This window comes from Melanostigma gelatinosum, assembly GCF_949748355.1.
Source record: "Melanostigma gelatinosum genome assembly, chromosome: 4".
NCBI lineage: Eukaryota > Metazoa > Chordata > Actinopteri > Perciformes > Zoarcidae > Melanostigma > Melanostigma gelatinosum.
In genome coordinates, this window is record NC_136637.1 from 18,352,372 (window position 1) to 18,369,017 (window position 16,646).

Sequence of the window (16,646 nt, forward strand, 5' to 3'; positions counted from 1 at the left end):
CTCTGGATTGACTTTAGCACCGATTAATAAATAAATTACTTAATGATATGAGCATTTTTTAATTAATTTAATTCTCATTTAAAAAGTTCCTGGTGAACAGGGTTGGTGGCATGTTGCCATCAAATACTAGTAAATATGTACACAGGAAATGATGAATACCATCATGTCTGTTAACAAGATGGGGTGGTGATATCCAAGAAGGCAGTTCAAAGACAGATTAGAAGGTGGCATATTGTTGAGAGGAAACAGGGTACACTTGATCATCCTTAAAGTGGGGGAATGGGTTTTTTTTTCCAATCAAGGCACATATGAAAGCCCACTTTGATGTTATATAGTCCGATTTGAAAGGAACTCTGGGATTCGTATGATAAATGGATAACCCCAGGTGATGATCAATCCACCTCAGACAATCTTTAGGATGCCAATCAAACTGTGGAATAATCCATAAAGAGAGACTGAAATGTCTATAAATATTACCTTTTTGTTTGATTTTCCAAAAATCGCAGCAAGTGCCTCCCATTCTTGCAGATTCAGTGTTCGGAGATGATATCAACACATTGATAAATGATTTACAGTCAGGGTGTTTTTTTGTCCATTCCGATCAACAGACATCTGCTGGCCCCGTGCATGGATGGTATTGAGAATATCTTGGTACATATGGAATTAGTCCAGTTTCGGCCCAATGAAGATGAAGCCTGATGACTGTGCTCATCCTCTGACCAGACCTGCAACAGCATTTTTGGTTTTGCAAAAAAATAACTTTACAACTATTAAATGGGCTGCCATGACATTTTGTACAGATATTCAGGTTGGTCAAAATGACACTTGAAATATCTTCCTGCTAAAGACATACATGGTTCTCAGACGGTGGATCCTTATCACTCGCTGATCTCCTGACTTCTCATCTAGTGTGCAGCTCAAAATTTAAATTTGTCTACACTTTGGTTTGTGGCCAAATAAGTGCTAATTACCAAATGTTACCATGCTAATGTTAGCATTTAGCTCAAAGCACAGTTATGTCAAACATCTCTCTACAGAATCACATCTCCCACCTGGTACTGTACATTAAGCCTCTAGCCAACTTATTCTGTACTGCCTGAGGTATAACTACACACTGTACTACTTCCATTCAGTTCCATTTCAATTCTTGAGAAGCAGCAAAAGTAGGTGGTGTGACCACACTTCTTGCATAACCTTAACAGACAAAGAACGGAGTGCAAACTCAAAGAGAACATCAAAAGAAAATACACAATGTTGGAACATGAAGTGATTTGGGTATTAAATAGTGCAAAAACAGCATAGTAATGGAAAACATTTTATCACTTTGAATCTCAGGAGAGTTTGCATATTGTAAGCTCGGCTGACCTATCTAAACAGGCTCCTGGGAGTAGTTGCGGATCATAGTGTTGCTGAGGGGCGAAACACACTCCAGTGGTTATTGTTTAACGGCCACAGTGAGCATCTGGTCGGGCCTGCGGCAGGCATGCATGCCCCTCTTCTCCCCAGAGGCCGAACAGACAGATGAGCAAACTGACCACTTCACACATTTGTAGAGGCCTGGGATAAACAATCTCAGCACTTTTTGTTTAAAGAGTGAATACGGTTATATTTGGGTGTTCAAAAATGATCTCATATTTGAAAATGTTAATTGCTAATCCAGATCATTAAGCCTCCTCCTCTCACATAGCCAGACTACATCTTGAGAATTTAGCAAACATTTATGTGCATTTTAATTAAACAAGACCAAGGCTGTATACAGTTACATTATCATTATGAAAATACATTACTCTGAAGACAGTTTAACATCATGGTGCAAATATATGCTTTGAAAACACATGTGCAATGTCAGCTCCATTTACAACCCAGCCAAACAAGGATTTGGCCTCATTTGAAGGGGTTGCTGTATTATATGTATTATCACATTCCCAGCAATGGCAGCAATACAAACGTGTGATCTGTCATTTGTGGAACTGCATGGCCTATTTGTTTTATATTTTAAATTAATGGTTTTTCATTTTAAAAACCCTTCTTGGTAAGAGTTGAATGAAAAGATTGATAAGTTTAAAATGTTATAATTGTGTAATTCCAGATTTACATAGGGTACTGATGTGATGACGACAATAAAACCCTTCATTAATCAAGGATTTTACATTTCTTTTGCCTTTCGAGATATATATCTGGCATTAGAACATGAATTTGCTTCACTCATAATACTCAACTATTAAATGAATAAACAATGCACAAGCATCAGGACCAAAACATGTTTAATCATTCGTATTGTTTGTTTGGATCTACATTTGAAACATTTCTAATATTGTGCAGATCCATAGGCCAGAATTTCCCAGCAAGGCACTCGTTTCTGTTTCAATGTTTCCATTCAATTATTGGTTTAAATGGGCTTCCAGCTGTCCCCCTCCACTCATCACTGAGTCACCGCTCTGAGGGACCTTCAGAAAAAAACAAACAAACAAAGAAGCCGATGTAATGCCAGGAAACATTACAGACACTTCCTGTGGCATTGACACGAGGCTAGGATGTTGGGTTTTCCCCATAATTCACCTTCTTTTCTCCAACACAAACACATGCAGGGCAATTACTCAAACAAGATTGCTTCTGTGGTGCTTTCAGCACTTCCTCAGGCATGAAGTCACACCAAGTCTGCGGAGAAGCTCTCCCCCATTGTCTCCACTTAGTTTCATTCAGCGCACATGAACATGGGGTGTACACGTGCATCAGCAGTCTGGCAGCGCACTGGAAGTTCACACATAAAACAACTTGTTCAGTTAACTTCGAGTGTGTCATCACAACAGCTGCTCCATGTGTTTGTTCTGCAGCCTAATGTGTACATTCTGTATTGTGGAAGTGATTTGTGATCAGCATTGCAAAGCAAATTTAACAGCTGGTCCTTGATGGAACATGTCGAGAGCTAAATTGTCCTCCAGAGCATAATAGTTTTTATTTTTTTTTAGCTGTGTCGTAATCTTTAGTAGAAACAAGTAGCAAAATGTTCACCAAAAGATACAAAAAGCTAGGGTTGATAATGTATTTTAGAAACTTTTTTTACATCCCAACAGCAATAAATAAATCAAATGCTCTGACAAAAGAAAAGGAACAATTTGGTGTCTGTGGCTGTTGCAGGACTGTTGTAAGATTACCTGCGTGCACTCATTGTGCGTTGCCTCAGTCTCCCACAAGCTGCTAGCTTACTGAGTACTAGCAATAGCCATGTTAGGCTTTAATGGTCATTTTGGAGGCTCTAGTTTGTCGTAGTTTTGACTTTATTTGCATCGGGATGTCTTTCAATATTTAGTCTCATTAATGCAGATAGAATGTAAATTGTTTTAGCAAAGACAGATAGATAGATATAAACTTTATTCATCCCCAGGGGGAAATTAGCTTTCCTAATCAATTCGCAACTGACTGTATGTACCAATGGAATGCACATAGTACTTAAGCATTTACTACCTGTGGGCTTCAATGGTAGCACCAACGAGTAAGTTTACTAAAATGACTTTTTCACTGTGAAAAACCATCAACCACTATTGCATTATAATCCACATGTGTGCTATCTGTATTGTGCTCAATCTCTGTCAAATTGCTAATCACAAAAATGTGTCGAAAAGAACAACCTCTGTTTGTAGCTAGCACTGTAAGGTGCTAGTGACAAAAGAAAAACTTCAACTCAATCTCACAGAATTCAGCAAAACTGACTTTTTAACTCCGAGGAGATGCATGCAAGTTTTGAGCAGGAAAAGCAGTTTTTGCACACAATACATGTTGTCATCAAGGTTTCATTTAAGATTGAAAATCTTGCTGTTGTTGCCTGTTGGTGGTCTTTTTGTTTCGGCATACTCTGTGGGTGTGACAGTGAGGTATCAGGGACCTCTTCTGATTTATTTGTCATTTTCTCTTTGGCAACAATGCATTGGGATAAGAGCATCCCCCAAAGAGAGGATGATCCCCATCCTGCTTTTTCATCTTCGCAGATGGAGGTGAACATTGAAAGGACCACACTGAGCTGAAGATGAGCTTTCCCTCCATCACAGCTGATGCCACATTAAATTGAAAGGTCCTCGCCAGGCTCGAGATGAACAAAGATGGAAAAAGGACTTCCAATATCAGGTAGCCTGAGGTAAAAAGGCTTAGTCCGAATGCAAATGATATGAATAGAATTGTGGGTTGAGGTAAAATAGGGCCCTGAGACGCAAGTGTCCTAAATTGACCTCAGCCTTGAATCAGTCCCAGAGGTGAAGAAGCAAGCGAGGAGTGAGATGTGACCTTTCGTTTGGAACTCACTCATACAGGTAAATGTCACTTCTGGTTTATCAGGAGTGTCTGGTGATGCATTTCCTTGGTGCGATTCAATATTATAATGTGACACATTAAAGATAAATTGAGTTCAGTTTTTTTTTTTCAGTGTTCTTGTGTAAAGGCCATTTTGAAATTCAGAGCAGATAAAAAAACACACAAATCATTTTTGACAGGAAGAAATGAGTTCCTGAAGTAAATTTATATAGTTCTGTTTTTGTATCCTTCACCATTTCTACAAGAGATTAAGTTGCATCTCTAGCAGCAAAGCTCTCATTCAAGACTCACTTCATTTGTTGATTCAGAGTGTGTTGTCGTAAAGGAAAAAATGCCAGGAGCCTCCTCAAAGCATGAGGAGGCAACCACACTGGGATTCAAATAATAAGATTGAAACCCAGAGTGACATGTCAATAAATGTTCCAATGTTTGCATATTTGAAACAATCTGTAAAAATAAAATGTTAATCTGTCTAGGTTAAACCAGGTGGCAACATCTGGTTCTTGAAAGTGAAGCCAATGTGGAAGTGCCTTAAACTTGCATTATTTCTATTAACCATCAGGGAGCGATTCCTCTTGCTGCAGGTCACTACCACAGCATTGTGCATGTTTTCTTTGTAGAACTTTAACGCTTTTACAGTGTGTTTTCATTCAGTTAATTGCAACATTTTGGTCACCTGAAAATGTCATTTTCAGAATCTGGTTGCACTAGAAGGCCAGCAGTGTGCTGGGGTGTCCACTGGATGTGGTGGGAGACAGGAAAGATGATGACTAAGCTATCATCCCTGATGAACAACACCTCTCACCCCATGCGGGACGCCCTGGCAGCTCTGTGCAGCCGCCGGCTGATTCACCCCCGGTGTGTGAAGGAGAGGTACCGCAGGTTCTTCCTTCCTGCCGCTGTCAGCTCTGCTCCCAGTAGACCACACAACACTAACACAAAACAAATGTGCAATAAAAAAATAATCTGTCTGTATGTATAATATTATGATTTTATTTATGTTATTGTGGATTTCTGTACTTTTTTACTCAGTTGATATTCTTTACTGTTTATTACTTATTTATAATACCTGCTGCTCTTGTTTTTTTACCATGCACCTTGTTTGCACTATCCACTTTGCTGCTGTGATCCTGTAAATTTCCCCACTGAGGGACCAATAAAGGATTATCTTATCTTATCTTACTTATCTCCTGCCTGTCGTGTCACTTCTGGTTGAGAAAAACCCAGATGATGGTCAAAACGCAGACTTAACGGTCCGCAAACCAATGTGGGACATCACGGTGACTACGTCCACTTCTTATCAAGGTCAATGGTTAAAACTGAGTTAAATTTGGTGGTAAATTTGGGCAATGTTGAGATAGCTTGGTTAAATTCTGACTCTTTTTAGGGCTGAAATCTAGGCAAAGACGCTCCAGGGCATTGTAAGAAAAGCCCCAAACAACCTCGATACTCAACGCATCACAGTTCACCAGACAGTGTGTTAGCGATGACCATTTAACCAATAGATTATTGAATCAAAACATTTTCAGGGGGTACTATCCCATATGGTGGTCATAAGTGTAAAGGGAGGTATGACAGCCTAAGGGCAACAAACGGCATAACTAGGAAACTGCTAATCAGACATTAAAACTCTCTGTTGATTAGATCTAAGATAGGGATTTCACCCAAAGGGTTTTTCTGAGAAATAAGATGTTAAAGCCCTCTCTCAAAGCTTTAATTCATGTGCACATCTGTCTGTTATTCATTATATTTGTCACAAAGGGTTGAATGATAAAACACAGGGATGGCCTGCAGAGCTGGTACTTTGTTCAACTTTTTATTTCTGAGACACTTTTAGTGTTATATCTGTCTAATAGAAATATTGTTTGCGCACATAGTGATGTGGGGTTGGTGAGTATGTGTTTCATCCTCGAGCTTCAAGGACAGTGAATCTCCAACTTCCATAAAAGCCCTTTCGCTCAACAACGTAATAGACTTTTTCTCTTCGCTCTATAATAGTCTAGTTTCCGGTTTGCCGTGTCAATAGGGCTGTCAGAGACGCAGAAGTGTGCTGACATCACAGTATGAGTGTACGAGTAGGTAAGTGGGCGGCCGGGATCCCCCAGGCTTCTCATGCAAACCTTTGTTCTTCCCTGGCAATGAAAATGGTGCAATTAAATCCTCCCCAGCACAATGAATCTGGACAAGTTCGGACATCTATTGTTCTTCACCTCCAGTCTACGTTAGCTGACTCATCCTAATCTGTGCTGCCTTCTCATGGTACAACCAAAGATCTTGTTAAATGCTTCTGTATCACAGGAAGTGCACTTTGAGCTATTACATCTGAAATGACACAATCATCATGCACCAAAAAAGGTCGCTTGTCAGGAAAACACATTCAAATGTTTGGATTATATCGTTTTCTTGTAAACCACATGTTTAAGGAAATGATTTTACCCATTTTAAAAAGTTGTAATACACGTTTAAGCTTGAGATCTCTACCAGTTCATGTTGTCTGGAATACTTCAATCCTCTGAATTAGCATTCCTGTCATGAACATCAATGCTTCATGTAAAAGATGATGTGTTAGTCTGAGCTTTTGTTATTTTAATTAAAAGAGTAATTATTATTCCGTGTCAGTATATGACAACACATTTTCTTGGCATTTTACTTTCTCCATCTACAGAGGAAAACATATACCGACTGCTCTTATTGAAGACCCTGAGTATAGCTGCTTTTTAGTGACACATTGATGTCACAATTCATAAAAATAACTATCTGACAACAAACCTTTTTATATCTATCAATATATTTATTTATTTATTTATGAGAGTTCATTTCATCTATCACATGGCCCTGTTGGGTCTCAAGTCCTTGAAATGCCCATGGTTATTGCATGGCGGGTGAAAATACAATGTTTCCACTGTCATCTGTGGTTTATTTCTCTTAATTTCTGTATTTGCTCTGGTTGCTCAAGATCTTGTTGTAGCTTTGAATCGAACAACAAATTCACAAAAACAGACATTGTGATTCATTCATATTGCTGTACCAGGCTGTGTTTTCTATTTTGGAAATATGCCAGCTAGAGGCCACTGTACAGCAGTAAGAATCATAACAATTCTTCAGTCTTGTATTGCCTTAGACTCTAAGGCTTAGAGTTTCTTATGCCAAACAAGTCTAAATTACATGATGAGCAAACCTGAGATAAGCAACCTGCAACTCGCCATATGGGAAACGTTTCTGCTTCAGCTTCTGTGTCGAGCAGTTGGCTTTACAGTAATATAATTAAACAGAGTAAATACCACACATCCTTCCCATCTGTCCCTGGAATGAACACCTTTTATGAGGTCCATAAAGAGGCTGGGTGTGATCGTAGTAATCACTAGATGGTATTAGTGTATCGGCTTGTAAGGTAATACACACAGATTGATCGATTTGAAACCTTAATTTATACAAGCTCTGTTGTGTGTGTGTAGGTGTGTGTGTGTGTGTGTGTGTGTGTGTGTGTGTAGGTGTGTGTAGGTGTGTGTAGGTGTGTGTGTGTGTGTGTGTGTGTGTGTGTGTGTGTGTGTGTGTGTGTGTGTGTGTGTGTGTGTGTGTGTGTGTGTGTGTGTGTGTGTGTGTGTGTGAGAGAGAGGATTGTCATGAATTCAATGTCTGAGGAAAAAACTGTGAGCTTACTTGTGCCAAGTTCAAGAATATTCCTTCCTTTTGAAAGGTACACAATTATCTAACAGCTGGCTACAATATTCTCACATCACTGGAATTGTCATGTGTGTAAATTAGTTGTTTTTAAGGAGAAGGGTGAAATGAAAACACCAAAAGATTTACTGTGGCGTGTTTTCAGGGACATGCAAGAAAAACATCAGCGACTTATCATTTCGCCACCCTTTCTCTCTCTCTCTACCTCTCTCTCTCAACCTCTCTGTGATTGGCTGAGAGGGCTGATGACATGTCAGAAGCAGGGGCGGTGGGACTATAAAGCCTCTGCTCTGGCTTTCAGACACAGACAATCTCGCTCCCTACTGAGCTTTACCAAAAGGATATTTAACTGCCACCTGCTCGAGAAACCACCCTTACCGGCTCCAACCTCTTGCTACAGTATGTGCAAAGGACTGGCATCGCTGCCTACCGGCTGCTTGGAAAGGTACATGGAGTTTCATGCAAACACTTACTTGGCTGATGTTTCATTGCAGGATATGGAGGACAGCTCTGTCTTTGTGCATCTGTGTGAGAGCATTTGAGACGCTAAAAGAGTCCGTTTCAGTTTATGCTATTTTTAGACTTCGTGTGGATTCTGTGTGGTGAATTGTACTGCACAGTAATGGCTTGCCAGTATGCAATGTTGATCTTGGGAAAAATGTGTCTAACCTGTTTTATTTTCCTCACAGGGCCAAGGAGCTGAAAGCAATGCTGGGAAGCATTCTGCAAAAATCCACTTGGAATCTATCCTGCTGCAAAATAGGGCAAAATAAGTAAGCATCACACAAACTGTGCTATATGTTCCTACAACTTCACTTTACATTGTTCACTGTGTCCTTGGTTGAAATTCTGGGTGAAATCTAATCTTGCTTCATCTGTTTTCAGGCCAAACCTGGAGGAATGCCTTAGGTGGAAAGAGTCCTTTGAAAAACTCCTGTCCAGCAAATGTAAGTAAATATCTAGATTTATAGCATTTTTTGACACATTTGCACACTAAACGGCACGTGCAAATACCAGTAATCGCATACTGTCGTGACGCATACAGACGCAAGCAGCCCCTGCGGGGACCATTATGTACAGTAAGTAATTCAATTTAACAAATTGTCTCTCTCTCCTCAGATGGACTGTGTGCCTTCACTGCCTTCCTGGTGTCTGAGTTCAGCGAGGAGAACATTTTGTTTTACTTTGCCTGTGAAGATTACAGGAAAACCAAGTCGACTACCAAATTACCAGCCAAAGCCCAGAAGATCTACGATGAATTCATCGGCAACGACGCGCCACGGGAGGTAAGGAAACACCAACCTCAGCAGAGGATTAGAATCTGCATCCTTAAAGTTAGATGATGAGGCCCCAAAACACACTTTCCAGATGGGGGGAAAAAACTAATCTGGTTCTTTCTCCTTGTCCTTTTTTTCACCAGATTAACATCGACCACGAAACTCGTGACATCACCAGAGCAAACATGCTGGTGTCTTCACTTTCTTGCTTCGAGCCGGCCCAGCACAAGATCTACATGCTCATGGCCAAAGACTGCTACCCTCGCTTCCTCCGCTCTCCGACCTACAGGGATCTAGTGTGCCAAGCCAAACCAAACGCCAAGGCCACCAAGAAGGTGTGAACTCTCTCCATAGAGGATCGTTTGTGGTTTGCCTCAAGGTTTGAGAAGGCAAGAGATGCATGACGTTATCTGCTGCACCATGAAGCTGGACTCTGCGGGTGCAGACGCACAGATCGCCACGAGAGCAGCCGTGGATGGCGCGTGTTCTGTAGACGCCGAGGATTGAAGAGAAAAGGAGAATGGAGGTTGATGCCTTAAATGGATTGTTGAGTGAACACAGATGATGTTTGGACATCATGTGAAAGTGCAACAGTCTGAGTGACAATCAAACAGGAGGGAAGGAGAAAAGCACTCTTTTATTTGCCAATAGGCAAACGTTTGTGGTTGTGATGTCTCTCTGTCAACGTCTTACACTGTTTATTAACAGGCATGTAAGGTACTTACTTATTTATTCGTATTTATTTGCCTGCGAAATGTGTTCTTTTTTTTACTAAACATGAGAAAATGTGCAAATTATATCATAATATTTATATCACTGTTGTCTTTTTTTACATAACAGCAAATAAAGTAAATTATTTGAAGAAGAAAAATGCTAAATTGTGTTGTCCTTATTGAAAGAAATACATGGTTTAAGTATTTATTTTTTTATCTTTGGAATTTACAATGAGTTGCTGAGCAGGACAAACTTACATATGACACAGTAGCACTTATGAAAACACGTTAACTATGATATTTCTGACACCAGCAGTATTTTACGTATCTCACATACTCAACCCAGTGACCTAGATGAAACATCAAATGTAAACATATGTCAGGTGTATTATGTGCACAATGACGTGCAAACTCCATCTCAGTCTGCTTGTTAAATCATTCACATGACCGAACGATATATTTGCTGTGAATCATGAGGCCTTCTGCAGCTGATGTTGTGTGGAACTGTTATTCACCTTGGAAACACGCTCTGCTCTGCCTCATCGGACAATGACAACATCCGTCTGCCCGGCGCTTTTGTCCCATATGTGAATGAGAAAGAGCTCTCGAGCAAACAGGAAGCAGAGAGAGATTATGTGACAGCATTAACGCAATAGGAAGAGCAATAAAGCGTTATTATTACGTGCTGCTGTTTGCACAAGCCATCAACTCCACATAAAAATAAGAGCAAAGCTGCTACCTCTGCTGTCTGCAAACCAAGCATGTAGGAAACACAAAGGATCATACAAAAGCCCCCTCTGCTTATAGCTAACAGTGACATTGATTACAGTTATCTAAGGCTATTATCATTGCATTGATAGAGTGCATTTCAGCAGCAGGCAGAGTACAAAATGTGGCTGAATGTCCACTTTGTGTATTCAGATGTCATCAGTGTAGAGTGGAGCCAGTGTCAGGTGAACAACAGCTGGTCCAGAGGCCTGATGCATATGAACGTCTCATAATGCTGCCTCCCTCTCCATACTCACCATTTTACCTAGATCTTATCCTGTCAATGGCCATCTGTCCAACTGGTTTTACTCTGTACGTTTTGCCATGAATATTTGGAGGGAAATGCATTATTTTTACATAAACGGCAAATTTTCACAATCATCTAAGGCACTTGCTTGGGAGAGAAGAACTAAATGCACTTGAAATGTTGGTTATGAGCTTGTACTGCACTCAACATATTCACAGTTGCGTGAACAGACGTTTTCAGTTGAATGTTTTTCTTTGATGGTGAAGACCAAACCAGAGCTTAAAGTAGAGCGAATATTGAACTTGCAGACAGAAATGTGAATCCAAATGAATATTAATTGAGCTCCCTGTATAATGGATGTGAAAGTAGGCACTTGTTTGCTAACATGTTAGCTATAGCCTCTAGATAGTGATAAGTGGTGGCTCTGTATCTGTCAGCTTGTTTGAGTTCATCTGCCCCCTAATGGCCACAAGGAATTGATGCAGCTTTAAACAATTTTTTGTAGTGCTGCATTGTATTATGGACAACATGGACCAACTGCTAAATAGAAGCAGACAATAATTTCATTTATTTATATGAATGTAACTAATGTTGGTCTGTTTAGACCTTTACTGGCAGAATGCAAGGTGAGGCAGAGACAGGTGGGATTTTCAGACTGTGTGAGACTGATAAACAGTAAACACCTGTCTGATTACCAACCCTTTCATATAGAAACTACAATATCTAAGACCTGAAGTCAGTCTATTTCTCAGCTTCCCCCCTGACAAAAGGGAAATACATCGTTCATATATATATATATATATATATATATATATATATATATATATCAAAAACCTAACGCGAACCCTGCTCTCTTCCATCCTGAAGTCGTCCCGTTTTGCCCAGCTAGAACATTGTTACTCATAAGAGGTCACTTGGGGGGGAAAGCACATGACCTAAGTTCGTTTTTTTGATGATTTACTGAATTGTATCTGCTGTGGTTTTGAGATATCCCTTCCAGAGATTTCTACCACACCACATCACTGGAGTGAACAGACCCTGTGATGCTGACGGCAATATTCACTTCCAGAAACACTAAACCACAAACATCTCTGTGAACAGTAGAACTACTTTCCTCTGAAGATAAAGTTCCAATTGGACTATTTTTGAATGAATGCTTTCCTTAATGATAAAACAGATCACTAGGCCTCTGCCACTTGCATCCGGTTTAGATCTGTCTGATTATCAGTCTTATAGAAAGTGTTATTACATTTATATATTAATATAGATATAAGTATAAGTATAGCGCATATTATAAAAAGTCACAGCTTTATCCACATGCTGTTCAAGCCAAATTGAGTGCAAAGGACAATAACATGATTGTACCATTTTTAGTTGCATTCATGCCCATAGCACTCATAGTGCTCCAAGCTAACACTCAGCTGACCTCTACTCCACAGGGTAGGACGCTCCAGTTTATTTTGTCTTTCATTTCCAACATTAGACAGAAAAAATTGTGCGTTCAAACAAATGCACATTATACGTGTTTGTTTTGTAACACAGGCTTCAATTGTGTTTTTTCATGGTTACTAAAATAAGTCATTTTAAATGTTTCAATCATGTTAATTTCATTCTATAAAATCATCATTGTGGGTATTAAGTCAGAAAGAGATTACATGTGTCCCGATAAAATGTGTCTCTGCATGTCTTGTGGGTGGTCTTGCACTGCTCATGTTCTGTACTTCCAACAGCAGTAGTGTGAGATATACTAATGAACTGACACTGACATCTAGTGGTTTGAGTTGTAATCACTAACTTTGCCAACTACTGGAAATTTGTAAATAAATGCAGGATTAAATAAGTTCGTCTTTTCATACCAGTGGTGAACAAACAGGGGGTTGAGATAAAACGACAAGAGTCAAATTCAACACACGCCCATAATCAAGGCCATCAATTAGATACTACTTCAGAAACGTTTAGTCTTAGACAGAGCCAGAATCATAGTTATTTGAAAAGGTACAGTGTGTAGCATTTAGGGCAATATATTAGCTTTAATATACTATTCATAACTGTTTGCATTAGTGTATAATCACCTGAAACTAAGAATCGTTGTTTCCGTTGACTTAGGATGAGTTGTTCATAGGGAGCAGGTCCTCTTCACGGAGTCATGTTCATGTTACACCAAAATGTTACTACAGTCTTGAAAACTGAGGGCTGAGCTAAGGGGAATTCAGTTGGTTGCAATCTGCAACCACACTGCTGGTTGCCACTAAATTCTACACAGTGTGCCTTTCAAAGCCTTTAGTTAGTCAGGAATATTGGTTGCAACTGTCAGGATCCCTGTCTGACCCGTTGTGTGTTACCTCTGTTTCCCCTGATCTCCTCTCCTCATGTGTTCTGTCATTCCCCTGTTTGTTATTGTGTGCCATGTGCTCTGTTTTTCCTCTGCCTCCAGACACCTCCCATGGCCACACCCCTGATTAGTGCACAGCTGCGGACACTCCAGCCGATTACCTGCTGCAAGCTCACACACCAGATTCTGATTCTTATCCCTGGTCCTGCAGTCTTGGGTTGCCAGTCCGTACCGTCTTTCACCCGCTTCAACCCCGTACCGTCTTCCACCGTCATTCCTGCAGGTCATTCTGTGTCGGACCAAGGGATCCACACAGGTGATCTGCCTGCCCTCCGGTGTCGGTCCACGGGTAACCACACCGTCGATCCTGCCTTCTGTACAGCGTAAAATAAAGTCTGTTCTGTACCTGAATCCTGTCTCGTGGTCTGCTATTGGGTCCTGCCCTGAACTCCCTTGACAGAAACACAGAACCTCTCAGGGTGGAAAAAGATTCTTTACACCTGGTAAATAGACAACACATCACAAATAACCCAAATACTGATATCTTCAACATAAGAAATAATCGCACCAATCAAATTCCAATGAATGCATCGTCGACATTACTCCATTTGAATGGTCACAAGCCAAGAAGGTTGGGAACCACTGACTTAAAAATAATTATTCAACATTTGACTTCTATATTTTAATTTTGAGCAACACTGAGTCTCAGCAAAAAGATTGAAAATGTTTTTCCAGGGGTGATAAAGCAGCACTGACTGCCTGCATGAGTGTTTGTTCTACAGCACCGGGGGGCAGTGAAACGCTGTGAATAAACCTGAACATACAGGCCTGTCTTTTTGTTTCTCCTTAGTTTATCTGACTTTTGACCTTTTAGGACAAACATGGTCAAATAAAACATGAATCTAACTTTGAGGAGATATTAACGAATTCCTCTCATATAAATAATTGATGTTTATGAGTGAAAAGTAGAAATGAACTTGAAAAAATAGGACATGTGCTCATGTCCCAAACGTCAGTTACAGACTGACTGTTAACAGAGCCAATGTACTGGAGAGCACATACTGTATGTTCATCACAAGAACGAACCCTTCAGAACCCTGATAGCCCTCGTCACTTATGGCTGCATGAGCTAGAGTTTAAAATAGGTGGCAAGAAAACATTGATCTGAACCCCTTTGTGGCCACGAAGACGAGAGCAGTAGATGACCCCAATGTGCACATTCCTCAGTATCTCCCCCAGGAGTGGACATGTGCTGTGCGTCTCCCCGACACAGACGCGCCTCATAGCCTGGACCCCCTGGTGGGTGGAGGTGCTTTCTTTTCCTCCCATAGGATGTCCCTCACATCCCCTCGTGCATGTCTGCTGCTGTGTTATTGCAACAAAGTAAGAATCAAGGAGCAGGATGTGACAGGAGACGAGGTGCAGTTGGAGAGGATACATGATAAACATATTAGATGAGTGGGCGAGAACGCAACAGCATATTACAGTCCCAGCGTGGGAAATCTCCTTGTGTGGGTCCCTTGTGGAAACTGTGCGAGTGACTTTCAGTTCTTTGGGGTTCACTTCCTCTGTGCTCTAAGGATCACATTCAGACTTGGAAAAAAATAAAGGCTCGACACTTGAATATCTGATGCATCTTCCGTTCTGTTCCTCGGTACAATTAGTTGGGTACTTTTGAACATAAAGGATCTGGGTATAGGTCATGTCATTTTCAAACTGTACAGTACATTTTGAACATAAGGCAACTATTTAGATAATTGTAGAAAGAATATAGAAGGACAAATGATGTATTAAAGATAAATGAAACCATATGTCTACATTATAGCTCTACAAAAACAATCTGTCACTCACTCTTGTTTAAACATGTGTAGCAATCCACTATCAAGATGAGGTAATTGAGCTGACGTTGGAGTGTTGCTGCATATTGATCCACTCTAAGGTTAAGATGACCATTTTTCAGCTCTTATTATATCTTTCACCTGGGCCAACCTTAACACTTTGTCTAAGCCTTTCATTTTGTTCTGGCAAGGCTCCACGCTTATTTCAGAGGGAGGGTGTGTGTTTCGTAAGGTCACCACTTTGAACTCTTTGACGATCTTGATCGCACGTCGATTACCAGCATGCAAATGTTGACGTATTTCTGCTGTTAGACGCTTCAATAATTCGTGCCAGATGTTTGCACAATACCAAAGTGGGCCTTGCAACACATCTCTTGATCTGGAGCGGTTTCAAATGGAACAAAAGAATGCTCGTTGATTCCTTACCTCACATCGAGCTGTGTGTTCGTCAGAATGTATTGCTCTGCGCCGCAACACTTCCGGATCAAAAGCCAACTGTCGTTAGAGTTTGAACTCGGTCAGACATGTGAATCAAAGCAGGATTAGAGAGCATTTATTTTTGATAGAGTTTAAATGAGGTCATGACATTAATTGCAATGAATTTATCATTTGGTAGTCCCAAAAACATGCAAAGTTCACAGATCAGTCTGGAAAATCATAATCTACATCAGCAAGCTGTGTCATGCTATATGTGCATTAATAACGTATTAGTAGATGTTGTCTTCATTTCTTTTTTCACTTTCAATATCAACCACCACTGTGAACTGCAGTAAAAAAAAATAGCCAGCTGGTTCTGTCTGGTGCATTTCTATCATAATACCAATTATTGCGTATCGTCCCAGATAAATAACTGAAGAACCATGTTTGGACTTATCTGTGGAGTATTGGTCACGTTCGGCAGGTTATAGCCTGCCATTGCCATCTCATGCAGTCACCTCTGTATTTGAAATATTAATTTACTTTCGCTGTGTAGTCCGTCACTTTTTAAGTTCATGGTTCGCAGCTAACAGTGCAAACAACGGCAAAAGTGCTGACATAGCTAACAGTGTTTCCCTGAGGGGGGAACTGAAAGGAGGGTGTTATGTTTCTGCATTGAACTAACCAGTGGTGCTCGCTCACATGCACTAACGGACACTAAAAGGCAACACGGCCTGCCTGACTTTGTAAACAGAGCCCAAAGTTTAGATTAAAACATACAGAGTCTCTCATTTCACAATTGTGCGCCTCCTCATCTCCTCGATCATATGGTTTAAGTCCACACCTCAGGATTTCATAATTAAATGCAAATGCACAAAATAGTGTGCCCTTGATGTACAGTACTTCGTTAGGCTTTATCTATTGGAAGACTTCTGGAAATGTAGATCAATTGTGCTGACAATTTGTTCATCTTTTTCAGAGCAAGGACGACACATTGAAACCTATGAAAGTATGAGTTCCCATCTTAGAGTCCATTGGCTGCACATACAGTAACATACACAGCACGGG

The 16,646-nt window shown here is 40.4% G+C and overlaps 1 protein-coding gene across 1 annotated transcript; it reads left to right on the forward strand.

The window, feature by feature from the left end:
• Nucleotides 1-8,387: 8,387 nt before the first annotated feature.
• On the forward strand, nucleotides 8,388-13,710 carry LOC306776094 (regulator of G-protein signaling 5-like; the record flags this gene model as incomplete). Its single annotated transcript, XM_079266679.1, has 6 exons — nucleotides 8,388-8,431; nucleotides 8,676-8,759; nucleotides 8,872-8,933; nucleotides 9,106-9,272; nucleotides 9,407-9,598; nucleotides 13,426-13,710. The coding sequence occupies 6 exons, from the start codon at nucleotides 8,388-8,390 to the stop codon at nucleotides 13,708-13,710; spliced, it is 834 nt and encodes a 277-aa protein (XP_079122805.1).
• Nucleotides 13,711-16,646: the final 2,936 nt, after the last annotated feature.